Source organism: Megalobrama amblycephala, linkage group LG4 (genome assembly GCF_018812025.1).
Source record: "Megalobrama amblycephala isolate DHTTF-2021 linkage group LG4, ASM1881202v1, whole genome shotgun sequence".
Lineage (NCBI taxonomy): Eukaryota > Metazoa > Chordata > Actinopteri > Cypriniformes > Xenocyprididae > Megalobrama > Megalobrama amblycephala.
This window is the reverse complement of record NC_063047.1, coordinates 51998547-52019011: the sequence shown is the minus strand read 5'-3', so window position 1 is coordinate 52019011 and position 20465 is coordinate 51998547. Positions and strand designations below refer to the sequence as shown.

The 20465-nt window shown below is 35.3% G+C and overlaps 1 protein-coding gene across 9 annotated transcripts in view; it reads left to right on the top strand.

The window, feature by feature from the left end:
• The window catches only part of mast4 (microtubule associated serine/threonine kinase family member 4), a 146658-nt gene that overhangs the window by 112225 nt on the left and 13968 nt on the right, over positions 1–20465 (top strand). For 6 of the 9 annotated variants that reach the window (XM_048189914.1, XM_048189917.1, XM_048189921.1 and 3 more), the window contains 14 exons: positions 1727–1881; positions 2201–2276; positions 2372–2581; positions 2762–2863; positions 3102–3234; positions 9242–9309; positions 9757–9848; positions 10106–10314; positions 10913–11051; positions 11355–11487; positions 12700–12865; positions 17399–17500; positions 18184–18309; positions 18756–18868. In XM_048189914.1, coding sequence (XP_048045871.1) covers positions 1727–1881; positions 2201–2276; positions 2372–2581; positions 2762–2863; positions 3102–3234; positions 9242–9309; positions 9757–9848; positions 10106–10314; positions 10913–11051; positions 11355–11487; positions 12700–12865; positions 17399–17500; positions 18184–18309; positions 18756–18868 — 1824 coding nt within the window. The remainder of the gene's footprint in view (positions 1–1726; positions 1882–2200; positions 2277–2371; positions 2582–2761; positions 2864–3101; positions 3235–9241; positions 9310–9756; positions 9849–10105; positions 10315–10912; positions 11052–11354; positions 11488–12699; positions 12866–17398; positions 17501–18183; positions 18310–18755; positions 18869–20465) is intronic. The other 3 variants (XM_048189918.1, XM_048189915.1, XM_048189916.1) reach the window with 2 other exon arrangements.

Sequence of the window (20465 nt, the reverse complement as noted above, 5' to 3'; positions counted from 1 at the left end):
TTATTTATTCATTTATTTATTTTTTATATGCATTATCCCAAAATGTGCATAAAAATAGGTGGATGGAAACATAGCTACTGAATGCCACCAACATTTACTTTGTATGTTTGCTTCATTGCTGTATATGCTTTGAAGCATTTAGTTTGTGCCTGTGTCCTTGCACTTATATGCACAACTGAACTGATACTTGGCTGAGGCTGTCTGCCACAGGCAACAGATGCTGCCATGACTGACTCCCAGTCTGATTCATGTGCCTCTAAGCAGAGCCAGATTTGTTTGCTGGTAAATATGTCCCTGAATCTGTGCCAGACTGCCCATCTACTCACTCGCTCTCTGGTTGTTGTTGTTGTTTAGTGACACAGTTGCTGCAGCTGCCCATCCTTACAGGAAATGGCAAAAGGTTTGATTCTGGCACACCAGACAAGCAATGTTCAGTTTACAGAAAATTTCCCATTTACATTTACAAGTAAATATTTTTTTTAAATACATGTTGGTCTTTTAAACTTTCTATTCATCAAATAATCATTTCCACAAAAATGTTAAGCAGCACAACTGTTTTCAGCATTGACGATAATAATTAGAAATGTTTCTCAAGCACCAAATCAGCATATTAGAATGATTTCTGAAGGATAGTGTGAAACTGAAGACTGGAGTAATGATGCTTAAAATAACATTTTAAAAATATAATGAAATAGAAATTTAAAATTGTTGAATTTTAAATTGTAATAATATTTCTCAATATGAATCAAATAAAAGCATCATAATAAACGTTTAAAAAAAAAAAAAAAAAAAAAAAAAAAAAAAGCTCTTTCCAACCCCAAACTTTTGACCGGTACTGTATATTTGATGTTTAAAGGTAGGATAGGCAATTTCGGAGAGGCTAGCAATAGCAAGTTTCTTTCTTTCTTTTTCTGTCAAGTAGTTTTTTTCTTTTTCTTTTTTTTTCTAGAAAGACTTTGGATAATAGGTGGATTATTGTATAGTGGGATCAAAGTGGTATTAATGGGAAAGCAATGTAATGCCAGAACAAAGGCTAATAATGGCTGAATTCAAACAAAAGAATAGTGATAAAATGATAATGAAGATTAGGTCAGAGGTGTGAAAGGTTTGTCGAGTGAGAACAATAAAAACATGAATTGGTCAGTTCTCCTCGCCAGACATTAGATAATAGACTGCAAATGGGTGTTTACAGGGCAATAAATTATTTTATTAGCATCGTATCAGCCTTCTCTAAAAACTCACATGACATGGTGTTAGAAAATTATTCATAAAATTCATAGTTTTAGAGATAACATCCTCAGATTTGAAATGAAGGTTATGTGTCTCTTCAGAATGACTTATGAGCAGCAACCTTTTTTATTTTGGGTATGTTATTTATGCCCCACCTGCCAAAATGGGGGATGCGCTAAGGGGTTAATACAGTACATAATGTCCAAAATTAGCCATTTTTTTCATAATCCACCGCAATATTTTGTCAGTTAAAAAAATATTAATTGTTTCATTGTTGTTTCATCCTTGTTGGATTACATCATAATGAAGGAATGGTAAAATAGTAAAAATCCATTGCTGTGTTTTAGTTTTTATCCATCACCTGCATTATCCACCTAATGATGTGTAATGTAACACATCAGTGGGCATCTTTTCTTTCTTATTTTGTTTTCATTTCATTTCATTTCATTTCTCTTCTTTTCTTTTCTTTTTCAATGTATTTTCGTTTCATTTCCAGTCGTCCTGTTCATCACAGGAGAAGCTCCATCAGCTGCCTTTCCAGCCCACACCAGACGAGCTCCACTTCCTGTCCAAGCATTTCTACACAGAGAGCATCACTGGAGATGACCACAGAAGAGCCACACCTATGCGGCCACGCTCCCGCAGTCTCAGGTACAGGAAGCTTAGATGTCTTTTACACTTATCTGAGATATGTCTTCTTCTGCATCTTAATTCACATACCATCTGTCCTGAATAGTATACAAGAATCTGAAATCAATATACATTGAAAGTAGTATGCCAAAGATGGTGCATGCTTCACTGTGGTGCTTACTATGGTACATGGTACTAAAATATGTATGCAAGTATGCAAACTAAGACACATCCAATGTCTTTCTCACAATATTAATATTAATTTTTTTTTAGAAATAATTATTACATGATATATTGAGTATATTAAAAAAAATCTGTTTTTCTTAAATTGCACTGATAGTCCTGGAAGATCCCCATCATGCTGTGACCATGAGATTATCATGATGAATCATGTGTACAAAGAAAGATTTCCCAAGGTAAGTGTAACCTACTTTCTCCAGTCCTCTTCAGTCTCAAATGATTGTATCTTTAAAGGGGAATTCATTGTTGGTTTGTATTCTCCACCCTTCAGGCCACAGCTCAGATGGAGGAGCGCATCAAGGAGATCATTCAAAGCAACTCCCCTGAGAACGTCTTGCCTCTGGCTGATGGCGTCCTCAGCTTCGCCCACCACCAGATCATTGAGCTGGCCAGAGACTGCCTGGAAAAGTCCCGTCTTGGTCTCATTACCTCACGATATTTCTGTGAGCTCACAGATAAACTGGAAAGGCTCTTTCAGGAGGTAAATTATGCCTTCAGAGACATTGTTTTCTTCATTCTTCTGAGCTAAAACTAACTTTCTATATTTAAAATACGTTGTCCCCTGTTTATTATTCTATGCAGAATGTGTTTTTGATCAATGCATTCATTGATGCATGCATATTGATGGCCACTTGTAATGTGTTCTGTTATTGTAATGTAGTCAACTGAGCGATCAGAGAGTGCAGAGGTGACCTTTATCAAGGAGCTGGTAAAGAAGATTCTCATCGTAATTGCCAGGCCTGCGCGTCTCCTTGAATGTCTGGTAGGTTGTCTACAAGAGTTCCTCAACAATGAGATGGTCTTGCTCAATCAGCCTTGTGACTTCTGCTGTAATGTGCTTTAGAATACTGTTGCTTCAGTCAATTTTCAGATATTTACCAAACATCTGTTAAAACTTACATTTGTATGACCAAACGCTTTATATTATGTAAGAAGTGAGAATCTATTAGTACAGTCTGGTCAAAGTCTTGTGTTAAAGATAAATACTTTCTGGCTTGTAGGAGTTTGACCCTGAAGAGTTCTATCATCTCCTGGAGGCAGCCGAGGGTCATGCCAAAGAGGGCCAAGGCATCAAAACCGACATCCCACGATACATAATCAGCCAGCTTGGTCTGACAAGGGACCCACTTGAGGGTAGGAGGACCATAATCCATGGGTTTCAGTAGTCTAGCTGTCAGACTGTTTTTTTTTGTTTGTTTGTTTGTTTGTTTGTTTGTTTGTTTTTTCAGTCCATCAGGAAATAAAGTTTTATTCGCAGGCTATCAGGCTGAATGTTTCCAAGGAAGAACTAGTTCTTGAATTTTCCTCAGTTTGCATCAAAACTTTAAATAAATGTTTTCAGAGTTCAGGGTCATAAATCAAGTCATTCTTTTGAGAGATTTTGTGTTTTATTGTTTTACAACATTGAACCACAGAGGATTTAATTTGTCACCGACCAGCAGAACATGACAAAATGGTCAAAATGCATTAGTTATTAAATACAGTATGATCTTTTGCATAAATATTTACCCATTCAAATAATTTAATAGAAGCTTGTTGTCGGAAATCATTTTCAGGTCCACTTGTAAATTCTCAAGGACTGAGACTGGCATTCTGCTTTTTATAGTCTAGTGTGCACTTACATTTGGACAAACAAAATTCTGCACACATTTTCTACTACTTTGGTGTTGTTTTTTTCACTGTAGCACAATTATTCAAAAAAGTTGATGTGTTGTACACAAGTTTACTGTCATTAATCTCATTAATTTCATATATATTTGCCCCTGAAATTCACACCAGGTCACATTAAGGCCTGTACACACAAGGACGGATATCGCACATGTTTATTGCCAGCGTTTTTCGAGACATTTTTTGTGTCCATACTAGGGGTGACCCTGAATAGTCGACGATTCGAATCTTCGATAGGAGGAGCCTGATTCGACTACCAATCTCACAGTCGAATCGTCGCAGAGGTGTTATGAGACGATATATAAGGGGTGCGCTTAATATCTGATTTTACATAGACATACCGATTCTTTCCCAATAGGTTAATATACAGCCTATTATGTTAATATTATAAATAAAAATGTGAAAAGAAAGAAGCTTTTAATAAATATTTTTAATGTGCGTGAATAAATCCAACCTGTGACCGATTTAAGTTTCACTTCCATGATCCGTGACCGGCAGATGAGCATCTTTACGGCAGGGATTACATCTTCAAAAATGTCTGGGATAAAGTGTACAATTGGATGCACTTTGAAATGGTAAAAGATGATCAAAAAAACGTATGATGATTGTGCCAACAGCTCATGTCCTAGAACTCAACAACGACAAACACTGCGGTGCGCTTCTGCCGGCCAACGAGCTGACTATAGCGCGCTATTTAAAAAGACTCAAACGGACACAGGCAGATCGCGTGAAAGACTGGATTTTTGTCTATCAATCAGGTAGGGTAGCTACAAGTGATTTCAAACCATTTCAGCCGGATGTAATTTGATTTTTGGATGCTGTGAATGTTTAGCTAAAAAGACTGCCACTCCAGTTTAGCGTTTATTGTCTCTGCAGTTAAAAAGACAAGTTGAAAATTCTAGCTTTACTTTCGTTATTTTAATAATTTCTTTAATTTTAATTTATTTATTGATCACTCAGGGTTATCTAATTTAACTATTTCTGGCTTGTGTTTTGAATATATGTTCCCCTGCACTTCAGGCATTTTGTAGTTTGACTTGATCATATTTCATTTATCAGATGAAATTTCATTTATTAGAACGGTATATTCTGTTCTAATTCAATTCTGTAAATGAATGTTTGATTTAAAAAAATATATAATTTTTTTATTAAATTATTATTATTATTATTATTATTATTATTATTATTTTTTTTTTTTGGTGCATCAATGTTGCGCTGTAGATTAGTTAAAGCTCACACAGGCAATTTAGCCAATGTAATTTGATTTGACTATCAGTTGAATATAGGCAATCTGATTCGAATCGGATTCGACTATGTAAATCCGTAGTCGAGGACACCCCTAGTCCATACCCAAGCGATTTTCACTGGCGATGCGCAGAGTGGACATGCAAATTCACTCCCTGACAGTATGTGGCGCTTGTGCTTAATTATAGTGCAAATAAACATATTTATGATATTAATAAAAAGTTAAAGAAGATAAAAATGCAGATATAAAATGGCATATATATTGTCATGCTATACATTATATATACCTGTCATCATATATACATTCTCAACTATATTTCTTGAATGTAAAAGGAAAAAACAAACAGTAAAAATACAGAAATATTACACATCTATTGGTGTGGCCAAGAAGTGGCAGAGCACCCATAGCGTGCGTCTCAATCAGCTCCCTAGTTCAGTAGCCAGGGCACTGATCAGGGAGTCGGCCACATTCATTTACACGGTATACTGATACGACCTAGGAAGCTAGGGAGCTGTTTGAGACACAGGGATAGTTTGTAGGGGTCTTCCTCGACTACTTACTTTCTCTTCGTCATCTTGGTATCAGTGTGTGCTCGGCAAGACCGTTTTGTGCTTGAGCGCCACCAGGTCGTGTTTTACTGTAACTTCAGCATCTCCAGGCTAGGGTGACCAGACGTCCCCGTTTTCCGGGGACAGTCCCGGTTTTTGGTGATCTGTCCCCGACTGGAGCTGTCCCCTGAAATGTCCCCATTTTATATCTCGCTCAAAATAATCCGCAAATACATTGCAAAAAAAGTCTGGCCAGCGTACAGCATAGAGGTTTCTTAATAGTGCTGTCAAAATATTTTTTTTTCTAAATATACAGTACAGTCCAAAAGTTTGGAACCACTAAGATTTTTAATGTTTTTAAAAGAAGTTTCGTCTGCTCACCAAGGCTACATTTATTTAATTAAAAATACAGTAAAAAACAGTAATATTGTGAAATATTATTACAATTTAAAATAACTGTTTTCTATTTGAATATATTTCACAAAGTAATTTATTCCTGTGATTTCCTGAATTTTCAGCATCATTACTCCAGTCTTCAGTGTCACATGATCCTTCAGAAATCATTCTAATATGCTGATCTGCTGCTCAAGAAACATTTAATGTGTACAATTGTACAAAATATTTGTGTACAATATTTTTTTTTTTCAGGATTATTTGATGAATAGAAAGTTCAAAAGAACAGTGTTTATCTGAAATCTAATCTTTTGTAACATTATAAATGTCTTTACTGCCACTTTTGATTGATTTAATGCATCCTTGCTGAATAAAAGTATTAATTTCTTTAATTTCTTTAAAAAAAAATAAAAATAAAAATTCTTACTGACCCCAAACTTTTGAACGGTAGTGTATAATGCTACAGAAGCTTTGTATTTCAGATAAATGCTGTTCTTTTGAACTTTCTATTCATCAAGGAATCCTGAAAGAAAAAAGTACACAACTGTTTTCAACATTGAAAATAATCATAAATGTTTATTGAGCAGCAAATCAGCATATTAGAATGATTTCTGAAGGATCATGTGACACTGAAGACTGGAGTAACGATGCTGAAAATTCAGCTTTGCATCACAGGAATAAATTACTTTGTCAAATATATTTAAATATTACACAGTTATTTTAAATTGTAATAATATTTCACAATATTACTGTTTTTTACTGTATTTTTAATTAAATAAATGTAGCCTTGGTGAGCAGACGAAACTTCTTCTTTTAAAAACATTAAAAATCTTAGTTTTTCCAAACTTTTGGACTGTACTGTATCTCTCTATTAAAATATGTTAAACAGTTCAGTACAGCTTTTCTACAGTATCCATATACACCGACAGCGTGTTCACGCACACAGCAGTTGTACAGAGCCACGCCTCCTGTCACTCACTCAGAGCAGCGGCAGGTCTCGAGACTCTCCTTCAGTCCGGTTGAAGGGTTTTTGTTATGATATAACAACTGATATGACAACTTTAGCACATTTGTCAGCTAAACATTCATTCAGTGTTTCCCATTAATGACCCTGTGCACCGCCATCGTTTCCTAATGAACCGAAAATTTAAAACATAAATGGTCTCTACGTTGTATTTTGCCAACGAACTAAAATCGAAACCGCGATATGGCTTTGTGCCCTTATAAAACAGCAAAATACAGTGATTAAGTATATATACAGTCTGTCTGTGCTGCGTGTTTTAAAGAGAAGTGTACACTTTGCTCACGCGATCAACATTAAAACTCAAGGATTTGTCTTAGAAATTGGCTACAAACTAGTATTTTAATTTCCCTATACGTTGTTTAAAGTAGCCTAACTAAAAAAAAAAAAAAATTAGAGTGCATTTGTTACAATAGCATATATGGATATTACTGTCATATGCATAATTATATAGGCCTAAAACATTATTATATTATTATTTTATTGTAATAATTGTTTGGCATCCTAAAGCACCTAAAACAATGTAGAATTTATATCACAAGATGTTTGAGCCCTCTTTAATGTCCAGGTACAAGTCAATGCTGTTTCTTTGTTCAATTCGACCCCCCAGATGAGGTATACCGAACATTTTACAAATTCCAGTGGGAAATAATGTAGCCTACATTTTATGAACTTTACTCAAGAATACTACAACAAAGCTCCTTTCATGTCAGTAAAGCTGTTAACAGAAAATTAAGTTGTCATTAGACAAAAGTTGTAAATTCGTACAGTATAAACAGCTCATGAAAATGAAATATATTAAATTCAACAATAAATGTTGCAAATATTATTTGTGTTATTTATCTCATATTTTCTAATGTGATTTTTCAAAATAGTGTAATAGTTTAATATTTTTTGTAGTTAGGCCTACTGGCTAGTTATTTTGGTGAATTGTATTAAAACCAGACCAAAAATCCTAATATTTATTCATGTAAAATGTGAAACCCACAACAATAAAAAAAATTAAAAATGTACTGTCCCCGTTTTTCAATTAATAGATAATAACAAATTAGATTTTGTTGGTATTTTGAACACTCAAATAGGAAATGTCCCCGCTTTCCATTTCAGAAATCTGGTCACCTTACTCCAGGTACATGAACAAAAGCGCCACTCTCATTAGTCTGTCAGTTTTTAACGCGGCGCGTCAAACCAAAAAAACGAACCCGAGGCGTTTTTTTTTTTTTTAAATGGCGCTTTTACGCCTCGCGTTTTTTGTGTCGGTGTGCACACTCACATTGGCGCCCTTTGTTTAGTCACGAGGCGTTAAACGTCGGCGATAATCGCGCGCGATATTTATCCCGGTGTGTACATGCCTTTAGGCTTTAAATTTACAGCTTACGATCTTAAGCTGTGCATCAGTGCATTTTATATGGTCAGGAGCCTGCGTGCAGAAAATATGATTTGTATTCTTTCTTTTGGGCTTAATTTCTTGTAATTTGAGCTTAAAGCCTTGTTCAGACACAACATTCTGTTACGAAGCTCTGAATGTGTACTCAAGACTATCATTATCGGTAATTAGAACAGAATATGCCCGTAGACCTTGATGCCTCTGTCTTGCCTTCTCTGCCAAAGCAGTGTTGGTTACAAAGCCCTCCAAGGCTTTCTTATCCTCTGAGAACATCCAAATCAGTTGGTGTGATGATTGGAAATGGAGATGGGCAGCTGTTGTGAGGGCTTTCTGATAGGCTTAGTTCTCTTTAGAGACAGCTGAACAACCCTCCAGTTCATTACCTCCTGCTGTTCATCAGTTACTTTTGGAGCCTCCTGAGAACTGCTTCATTGGGATTTGTTTGGAGTGGCAGTTTTTCAGCATAAATGTTTTATGATGTGTGTAGATTTTGCTGTTTATTTCCACACCGTTTAACTCATTTAGAAACCACAGCAGTCAGCTCTACAAAGTTACTCTTTTGGAAAAAGTGACTTTTGTTTTGACTTTTTTTTTTTGTAGTCATTCTGGGTCTGCAATGTTCCCTCTAAATTATGCATTAATGTTGTTCCTGCAATAATGGAAAAACATACTGCACAGAAGACTGTCTCACAAATATATAGTGAAAAAAGCTTTCTTGAATCAGAGCTCAACTGTGGTCAAAACATTATGTTCAATGATTTGGGAAAAGGAACAATATATTGACCCCTAAAGTTGTAATATCTGGACCACAATAGTGTTTTATGTCTTTAGATTATCTGTTGTTATCTAGCATGTAATTAATTGTCATTGTCTTGCAGAAATTGCCCAGTTAACTAGCTACGACAGTGGGATTGCAGAAACTCCTGAGACGGATGAGTCTGTCAGTGTAAGTAGTTTTAAATTACCCAAGACAGCAAACTAGTAAACTTCTGTAATCACAACTGTTGTTCAGAAATGCATGGAATTAAAAAGTGATGACCAACTATGATTTAAGAGAAAATGTTTAGTTATTAAACAAGAAAATGTTTCATTTTCGGTTACACTTAATTTTAAGGTGTCTTTGTTACAGTGTATTTATAAATTTAAGTACTTCTGAGTAATATTAATTAACTACATGTACAGATTAGGGTTTAGTTTTGGTTTGCATTAAAAATTGTACATAATTTATATTTATTACTACATGTAACGTGTAACAAGGACACTGTAAAATAAAGTCTTACCTCATTTTATTGAATTAAATTGAATGTAAGGGAGAAATATACAAATATTATTACAGTATGAGAATTTTTATTAATTTGCTATTAAAAGAAGTCTACATAACACATATATCTAGTCCCACAGTTTGAGCGCAGCACTACGTTCCCGGCGCAAACCATGTGAGCTCGACTTTGAGATGATCAAACTGATCAGTAATGGTGCTTATGGGTAAGTGACTTTATTGAAGCGAATTATTAGGTAAAATGTTTAGCATTGTGTACTGCATATTGTTTCACATTCTATTTTTAACAAATGGTTTGAAGTACATAATATATACAGCACAGTAAACTAATTCCTAATAATCCCTTTTAAAGCATAGTCCTTTAAATTTGTTTTCTCTGTTATACTTGTTACTATTATTATGTTAAATTATCATACATTGGTCTGTTAATTTAATCAAAGAAAAAAAAAATTCTGCTTCACAGTGCGGTGTATTTAGTGAGACACAAAGAGACAAAACAACGCTTTGCCATGAAGAAGATCAACAAGCAGAACCTGATGCTGAGGAACCAGATCCAGCAGGCCTTTGTGGAGAGAGACATCCTGACTTTTGCTGAGAACCCTTTTGTGGTCAGCATGTACTGCTCATTTGAGACTCGCAGACATCTATGCATGGTTATGGAGTATGTTGAAGGTAAGCTGTAACATGTACATCATTTGCAATGCTGGATAATGATACTTTTGAAAATAGTTTCTTTATTCTGTTACTCCTAATAAAAGTTTAAAAACTCTTTAACAAAGTTATGTTTTATGGGCATAAGATATTGACCGGAATGCAGGGTGACCAGGGGCCAATAAATAAAATAACCTGGTAATAGTAATGAAACTATATTTAACATTTGGTAACCACCAGCTACATTTTAGACCAGCCTGACATTTTTATAATCTCATTTGTTCAAATAAATACACACGCTGTCGACCATGTACTGGACAGTAAATAAATGAAATAGAATTTTTCACATTTTTCAAAAAGTAACTCCAGGATTATATTTATATAAGCAGAATCAAAAGTTATTAAAAAAAAAAGAAAAAAAAAGTGCATTGTACAAAGTGCTTTCCGATGAATCAGCAAATAAATTAGACTTTCAAAAGAGCAAAAAATGTAATCTATTTATGCAACATGCACTCTGTGTAACTCACATTGATCTAAAATGTCTTTTAATATGCAGTTTGAAGGAGCCAAAAGCCAGAGTTGTATGCCGCATTCATTTGTACCTTTCCCATCCTAATAGGAGGGGACTGTGCTACATTGCTTAAGAACATGGGTCCTCTCCCTGTGGACATGGCCAAATTGTACTTTGCTGAGACTGTGTTAGCCCTGGAGTATCTCCACAACTATGGAATCGTCCATCGAGATCTCAAACCAGACAAGTAAGCTGCTCAAAAATGAAACGTGCACCATTCCCAACTAAAACCAGAATCTGATTCAGCATGCTTTCTAGTTGGTCAAATCCTGTTAGCTGGTATAAGCAGCCTGTGGACCTGGTTTCAACCTGGAAAAAAATCTTTAAGCTAGTTAGAGTGTGGTGACTACTTTGGACTGACAACAAATCAGCTACCAAGTTCTTGGCATCCTAAACTGATTTGAACAGATTTTTTTTCCCAGCTCTGATAATGCTAATACATAACTAATTATTTTTTTATTGTCTACCCTGTGTTATTACATTACAACAGTTTGTTGGTCACTTCAATGGGACACATCAAGCTGACAGACTTTGGCCTATCAAAAGTTGGTCTGATGAACATGACCACTAACCTCTATGAGGGTCACATCGAGAAGGATGCTAGAGAGTTCTCTGATAAACAGGTACAGATCCAATTCTTTATGAAAGTCCTGAGAACTTGATATTTCGTTTGAAATTGCATATCCATTGTCATAACATCTATGACTGATATCTGATTTAAAGATCTGAGATCAGCTGCAATGTTAAGACTGTGCCTTAAGAACTAGTCTGGCTAACTAGCAGTTAGCTAAGGTGTAATCGGTCTTACTTTTCACATTTAAATTAGGCCAGTTTACATTTTTGTGTAAATAATTTAAAATCTTAATTTTAAAGAAAAAAAAAATAGATGACTTACTTGTAAGATTAAGGCCCCGATATACTTCAAACAAAGTTCTATTTCATTCTTTGTTTAGAGGTAAAATGAAGTTCGAAATGCATGACCAGCGACATACTGTAATCGAACATCTGACACCTCCCACACTGCTGAGAGCGACGGTTAGATGAATATGTAAATATGTGCCGTGCACTTTCTTCTCAGTAACAAAATAAACACAACAAAAATGAGAAAACAGCAAGCACTTTTTTTTAATAGAAATCATAAGAAAAGCGTCTGATCATAACATGGGTATGTTAGCACGAGCTCTGCAAATTAGTACTCAGTCATTTTTATTTATATAGCATATAGAATAGATGTTTATTCAATAGATTGCTTAAAAGCAAGGAGCTTTACAGTATCAAACACAAAAAAACAGTGTCAGTGCCTCATTTCACCAGAAGATAAACTTCATTTTGTACTATAAAGCGGCTATCCAGTGTGTTCATGTTTTCACCCGCAGAGATCTTACCTCAACGAACTCAACAGATCAAATGAGTCAGAGAAGACTTCACGCAAATGAAGGCAGAGCCTCAGCGCACACCTCCTATTACGTTATTGCCACGGACCAATGGTGGCATGAAGGTGTTGTGCAGCTGAAGCGAACTTTTCCTGAAAGTTTGCTTTGGCAAGCCATTTCGAACTTCCAAAAAGAACACAAAAAGAACTTCGTTTTGGCCTAATTTTGTTCGAAATTACTTCACATCAGTTCGTTCTTCGATTTCGTTTGAAGTATATCGGGGCCTGTAGTCTAAGCAGTTAATGCAAGCCACCACTGGTCTTTAGAGAAACATGAATTTCCATGCTGGCCTAGGCTTTATCATTCTGGTTTGGTTAAGCTAGACACCAGCATCCAAATCTACTGATCACCAGCTATGTTGGTCTTTAAGATTGTAACATCAGCAAACCTTTCTCTCTACAGGTGTGTGGGACTCCTGAATACATTGCTCCAGAAGTGATCCTGAGGCAAGGCTATGGGAAGCCTGTGGATTGGTGGGCAATGGGCATCATCCTTTATGAGTTTCTAGTGGGCTGTGTTCCGTTCTTTGGGGACACTCCAGAAGAGCTGTTCGGCCAGGTCATCAGTGGTCAGTCACATTCTGAATTCCTGTTATATAATACATTCAGGCTTCATGTAGCAAGAGCTTTAGCAGGTGCAGATAGTTGCGTAATCTCAAATCTGCTTCTCGTTAATGCATATCAGTATCTCATAGGATCAGCGAAAGACCCCGCAGGCATGACAGTGTCCTGTTCTTATCCTCCACCTGTTATTCTGCAAACCTGAATATCTCTGGATTTGTTCTTTGCAGTCTTATGCAAATGAAATCACAATGAGATTCTATTTTACATAAAAAAGAAGCAAAGTGTGAGTTGTCTAACAAAATGTTGAATTAATTTAAGTATTAAACATAAATCAAGTGTACCATGATAGAAAATAAATCTAACAAGTGAGTTGCTCTGTCCTACAGACAGCAATTATAGAACACAGCCACTTGTTTTAGCAGAGTTACATACAGTATAGTTAAGCCAAGTAAAATGACAAATATGTGTCCCCTTTGAAATATCAAAATATATTGTCCTCATGACTCTGCCAAAATGTTCTTTCAGGCCACCCCATTATAATTCAGTATATACACTCACCGGCCACTTTATTAGGTACACCTTTACTAGGTACACCTTATTAGGTACCCAGTAATGGGTTGGACCTCCTTTTGCTTTCAGAACTGCCTTAATTCTTCATGGCATAGATTCAGCAAGGTGTTGGAAACATTCCTCAGACATTTTGGTCCATATTGGCATGATGGTATCATGCAGTTGCTGCAGATTTGTCAGCTGTGCATCCATGTTGTGAATCTCCCGTTCCACCACATCCTAAAGGTGCTCTATTGGATTAAGATCTGGTCACTGTGGATGCCATTTGAGTCTAGTGAACTCAATGTCATGTTCAAGAAACCAGTTTGAGAAGATTTGAGCTTTGTGACATGGTGCGCTATTCTGCTGGAAGTAGCCATCTTAAAATTGGTACTCTGTTTTCATAAAGGGATGGACATGGTCAGCAACAATACTCAGATAAGCTGTGTAGCAAATTAGCTCAAAATAAATATGAATAATTAATCATAACTAGTTATAATTAATTATAAATATTTGGATCAGTTAATAAAATTAACTGATTAATATTACAATCAATTAACCTGTTGTCCAATGAACACAGTGTTAATTGTTTATTAATTCTAAGAAATGTTAATTTCCAGGTTATGAGAAATAACAATCTTATTGTACAGTACTACTCAGAGCATGTAGTCAGGATCTGCATGAATAGGGACTCCAGTATATGAGCGTGAAACACGGACAACTTTACGTGTGACATGAACAAGACTTTATTAACTAGACTAAACACTTAACTACTCTAACATTCATACACATACATGCATACAGTTTACCAAAGGAAAGAGAGCTAAAGCAGAGTACAGGAAGCAAGAAGTTACAGCATTGTTTGAAATTCAGCAGATCAACAGCCTTGATCTGTTTAGTTCTAACACACGCCCTTCTTTAAAAGGGGTAAGGATACTCAATGTATCAAATAATGAGATTTAATTTGATACTTGCATGTCTCCCATTTGAATTACAACTGTCCTGATGCAATTTGTGGAAGCTCCCATTGAATCTTTGCTGATATTGTCTTGATGAAAGAGAACCAGTTGGATTCAGAGGATCTTTGGTGAATGGAAGGTCTAGGCCGAAGCCTGGCACAAACTTGGGGTTCCTTAGAAGCCTACAGCATCATCTTGACATCAGTGTTTTTCAGTAAAAGAGAAGGAAAGAGAGACTGTGATCTTGTGATCAGTAATTTTAAAGGGTGAAGATGTCACACCCTCTTGAGGTGTCTGAACCAATAAGGAGTTGTCCCCTTGGAGGGAACTTTACAAGTCTTTGTCCTTTTGGCAGGATATTAGCATAAGACACTGGATTGGATAAATGAGAGAAGAACCTTCTAGATTCTTATAATACTAATGTGTCACAGAGTTAGTAACATGTAACATAAATTACCAAATAGGAAACGAAAGTTGGAGTCCGTAGATAACACACATGCTGCCCATGTGATTTCAGTTAACTATACATTTGCAACTCTGGAACATTAATACCAAAATAGTTCAAAAGAGAGAATTAATACATAGAATAAAGCCTATAAAAGGAAAGTCATGAGATGGGAAAATTGGATACATGTTTATACATTTCTCAATTGATTTTATATAGAATATATAGGATTTAGAGGGTTTATTTGTCCTTCTCAGAAAGAATGGAGTCAGAGTCACTAGTCTCTGCAAAATTCTTTCTAATAGTAAAAAGTTCTTATCAGTTTTTCTGTGTCCTGTAACAGGACACCTAGTTCTGCCTGTGTGTTAGCTACGTTTGGGGTGCTAGTTGCAGTTTTAGGGGTATGGGTTCACAGAACTTTGATAGAGTAAGTTTCTGGATAATTCATTAAATATAATGAATACTTGTGTGTCTGATTGGTCCAGATGCTACAGCTGTGATGTTTAAACAATGGTCAGTTGTTATTAAGAGGCCCAGAGTGTGCCAAGAAAATATTCTCCACACCTTTACACCACCAGCAGCCTGAACCGTTGATACAAGTCAGGATGGATCCATGCTTTCATGTTGTTTACACCAAATTCTGACCCTACCATCTGAATGTCACAGCAGAAATCAAAACTCATCAGACCAGGCAATGTAAGATCTAATCAGCATATTAGAATAATTTCTAAAGGATCATGTGACACTGAAGACTGAAATAATTGCTGCTGAAAAATCAGCTTTGCCATCACATGAATGAATTACATTTTAAAATATATTAAACTAGAAAATAGTTATTTTAAATGATAATAATATTTCACAATATTAATAATAGTGTTGTCAAAAGTACCGACCACGATACCAAGTGGTACTGAAATTTTAAAAATGTGACGCTCTGAGCATGTTGAGTGGATTCGTAAACACCTCTGATTAGCATTTGTGTTCACATACTCATCAGATATGTCTGTGATTGGCTACAATTATCAACACTTCAAAAACTTGTTGTAAATAGACATCAATGATGCTCTTCACCGATACACACGGGAGAGTTTGAAAGCAGGCGTCTATGATAGATGTCTGCTTTCAAACGCTCCCGTTCCTGTTTTCAAAACTCTTTCAAATTCAAACACTTCCGTGTGCTTTCAAATGCTCCCGTGCATTGATCATTGTATCCAATCACAGACAAATCTGATAAGCGCGTGAACACAAAGGCCAATCAGTTTACGAATCCGCTAAACAGTGGTCAAAAGAGTCTCATTTTTAAAATTTCAGTACCGACATGGTATCGTGGTTGGTACTTTTGACAACACTAATGAATAATTTTACTATAATTTTCATCAAATAAATGCAGCCTTTTTTTTTTTTTTCTTTTTTTTTCAAAAACATTAAAAAATTAGTTTACACTTAATTTTGATGGTTTACTTTAGACATTTACTAACTATAATTAACTTTGCAACTAAATGTCAACTAACTCTCATTAGAGTATTAGTAGACTGTAGTAGACTGTAGGTTAGGGTTAGGTGTTAGGGTTCGGGCAAGTAGAATAAGGTGCAAAGACAGTCTACTAATACTCTAATGAGAGTTAGTTGACTTGTAGTTGCACAGTTACTCATAGTCAGTAGAATGTCTAAAGTGGACCGTCAAAGTAAAGTGTTACCGCAAATCTTAATTCCATCCAACTTTTGACTGGTAGTGTATAGGTGTATATATTGTCTGGTGTATATATTGTCTGTCTTATTTATGAAGATCTTATCTGTATTTAAAAAAACATTTCAGTTTGAGTCATTTGCATAAGATTTATTTCAATCCAGTATATTTGCTCTGTCCTTAAATTTGACTTAAATATGTAAACTTCCAAAATATTTATGTGGATTCTTTTATTATCCATTTAAGCCACATAACTTGAAACAACCCACATACTGTGTTTCTATATACCATTAGTGTTAGTTTTCTGTTATGAGGTTATCATGGGTGTGAGGCTTAATTAATGAGCACAGCTAGCTGCTATTGCCCTGGGCTTGGATGCATATTCATGCTCCATAATGTGAATCAAAAGTGAGGGACATCATGTTGCTGTAGAGAAAGTTGCAAAATGAGTACAGCTCTTCATTTATTTCAGCCCCCCTGGCCTTTAAGATCAGATTTTTTTTTTTTTTTTTTTTTTTTTTTTTTTTTATACACTTGTTTGAGTTAAGATTGTGTCAAGGGCCTGGTCTTTGATTAGTGAAAAATCCGAGATAACTAATGAATACTGTGAATACACGTTCCTAGAATTGATGCTTGTGAAAGTGGATATTATAATGTTTAATGTATGCCTGTTTATGTGTAGTAGGAATTTTTATGTGTTTTAAAAGTTGATTCATATGTAAATATATTCTCTGTATTCATTAGTCTGGTGCTGTGCATGACTGAAAGGTGCTGTGTTACAGTTAAAAAAAAAAAAAAAAAAAACAGAGAGGAGCTTTCATGTTGAATGAAAAGTAATGATTTTTGGTTTTGTTTTGGATTTAATTAATGAGGATGAAACTGTTTGCTTCTTGTCTTAGATGAAATAAACTGGCCAGAGGGAGAAGAAGCTCCTCCAGCTGATGCTCAGGAACTGATCACTCTACTGCTCAGACAGAACCCTCTGGAGCGCCTCGGCACTGGTAAGGGTCCAAATACATGCAATAATACTTGCCAAGGACCAAAAGTGAGTAAAACTGGCTTTTGGCAAGTAAATAAAATGTCTACTTGGCCATTAGGCTATTTTAGGTATTTTAGTAATGCATGGTTGCATGGTTAAAATTCAATGTAAAAACATAAATGCATACATACAAAATACATTAATATTTCATGTTTAAAAAAAAAAAAAAAAAATTTCTATCCTCACTCTCCATTTAGCCATTAAAACTGACGTCCATTCTCACTTATACTTAAATTGCAACTCTATAATCTCTTTAATATTACTTATGTGCACCCACCCATATCAAAGGCAAAGTTCAGCACTTTTTCCCCAATTTGGTAGTCAGACAGTACATTCACATTTTTAGAATTTCACACATTTTTACTTTTAAATGGCCTTCAATTCCATTTCTTTTTACAATTTGTCATCTAAAAAATGCTGTAGAAAGGCAAAATGTAGCATGTTTCTGGCATCACTGGAAGTGAATCCGTTGCTGTGTAATGCAACAAAATCACAACAAAATCAAAACTTTTTTTTATATTTAATAACCAAAGTAGACATAGTAATTGAATGTATCGGTTGTTGCTTCATTGCAACATGCCTGTTTAGGACACGATAAGGCTGTTGTTTTTTTTTTTTAATTTGATTGGATTGTGTATCTTTAAGCAGGTGGGGCCTATGAGGTCAAGCACCACCAGTTCTTTCACAGTCTGGACTGGAACAGCCTGCTGAGGCAGAAGGCAGAGTTCATCCCCCAGCTGGAGTCTGAGGATGACACTAGCTACTTTGACAGTGAGTGACAGCATGAGTGAAGTCATTGTCCTTCATGGTCCATGCAGGCAGAGCAGGGCTGAGAGCCAGTATCCATGTCCGTTTTTTTTTTTTTTTTTTGGTCTTAAGGGAGGATCAGATGTTCCCAGCCTGATAGATTACTCACATATTAGTAAAGCACAGTTGGTTGATGATATGATTCTTGGTCATTTGTTTGGAGAAATTTCAATAATTTGCTCTAGCTTAGTGCTTTGGACACTTCATTGTCAAATTGTTTACATGTTATGAAATTAATATAGATTTAGGTAAAAATGCTGTTTCTTCTCCTTCAGAAGTTGTTCTGTGTATTGTATTATTCAAGCTGGATGACAGAATGTTCATTTTTCAGTGATTTTCACTTTAAAATAACTGACATGAGAGCACCTTGACATCATAGCGCAATGTGACACATTTTCTTTCAATCACAGCACGATCTGATAGGTACCATCACTTAGAAACTGAAGAGGAGGACGATACCAATGATGAAGATTTCAATGTGGAACTGCGTCAGTTTTCCTCATCTTCACACCGATTCTCCAAAGTGAGTTGACTCTCTCTTTTTTCCTCACATACACTTGTTTAATTCATGCACTGCAGAATGACTCAGTTGAGAAGAATCCTGTTCAGTGGATGCATTATGTGTTTGTATTTTGCAAGTTTTAATGAAGAAATCTAACACTACGGCCAACACTGTCTCTGGGATAAAGCTCAGCTCATAGATTTACATGTATTTGCTTTTGATATAGGGATATATTTTTGTAGGTCAGGGAACATCACACACCACAAATACTCGTGCACATTCTTGTTCTCAGGCATGCAGGGCTTTGGTGCATTGCAGTATGAGTTGCTTCCAGAAACTACAATGCTTGCAGTGAAGATATCTGGTGACGGCTGTGATTTATAGTATTAGTATAGTACCAGTGTGTCTCAAAAGTTTAAAAAAAAATAAATAAAAAAAATAAAAAAAATGGTTACATGATCTATGTATTTTTAGCTTTTTTTTTTTTTTTTAAAGTTAAATATTATTTTGTATTTATTAATAATATTATTAATATAATTTTTATTAATATTCATTTGAATAATTTTAAGTCATCCTCCCTCAGAAGTTTGCTGAGGCCCCCTAGTGGGACCCAGCCCCCTCATTAAGAACCACTTTATTAGACAGATTTTAAGATAACACTTTACAATAAGGTTCATTAGTTGACATTAGTTAACTACATTAGTTAACGTGAACTAATAATGAACTGCATTTATACAGCATTTATTAATCTTTGTTAATGTTAATTTCAACATTTACTAATACATAGGGGTGTGACGAGATCTCGTGACACGAGATCTCGCGAGATTATGTTTCCATGACAGAGTGTGAGGGTGAAATTAGGATAGAATATGCCACCGCTACGTTTACATTACACCTTTGCTGTCGTTTTACTTTTTATAGAAATAAAAACCATTTAATTTAGTTGGATAACGGTCGCCGCTGCTCCATATTCACAGAGTACGCACGATCACGAAAGTGAAAGTTAACGCGAGTGCGAGCGCGTATTGAAGCGCTATTTCAATACCCTGCATTTTGAAAGCAGCTCCCTGATGCATGCAAATATCTCACAATATGGGCTGGGCTGTGTAGTTGTGACCATCTCTTAGCTCTGTATCATGCTTAAAGAACAATTTGGCCTTATTTACACTTTGAATATTGAGAGAGTACTTTGATTATGGTTGCACTTTTTGTTTGCAGTTAATAAGACTAAGAGAAAACTTATTAATTTTTATGGTAACACTTTACAATAAGGTTTCATTAGTTAACATTAGTAAAATTTAGTTACATGAGCTAAGGAAGAACGATACTTCTACATCATTTATTAATCTGAGTTAATGTTAATTTCAACATTTACTAATACATTATTAAAATCAAAATTTTGTTTACATTAGTTAATGCACTGTGAACTATAATATATCTTGCGCATTTTTAGTTAATGTATTATGTATTGTTACATCAACTAATGTTAAAACAATACATTAAATGTTAAAAATAATGTTAAAAATAATACATTAACTAATGTTAATAAATGAGACCTTAATGTAAAGTGTTACCATTTTTACTTGTATTGTTTTTATTTATATGATCAATTTGTGGA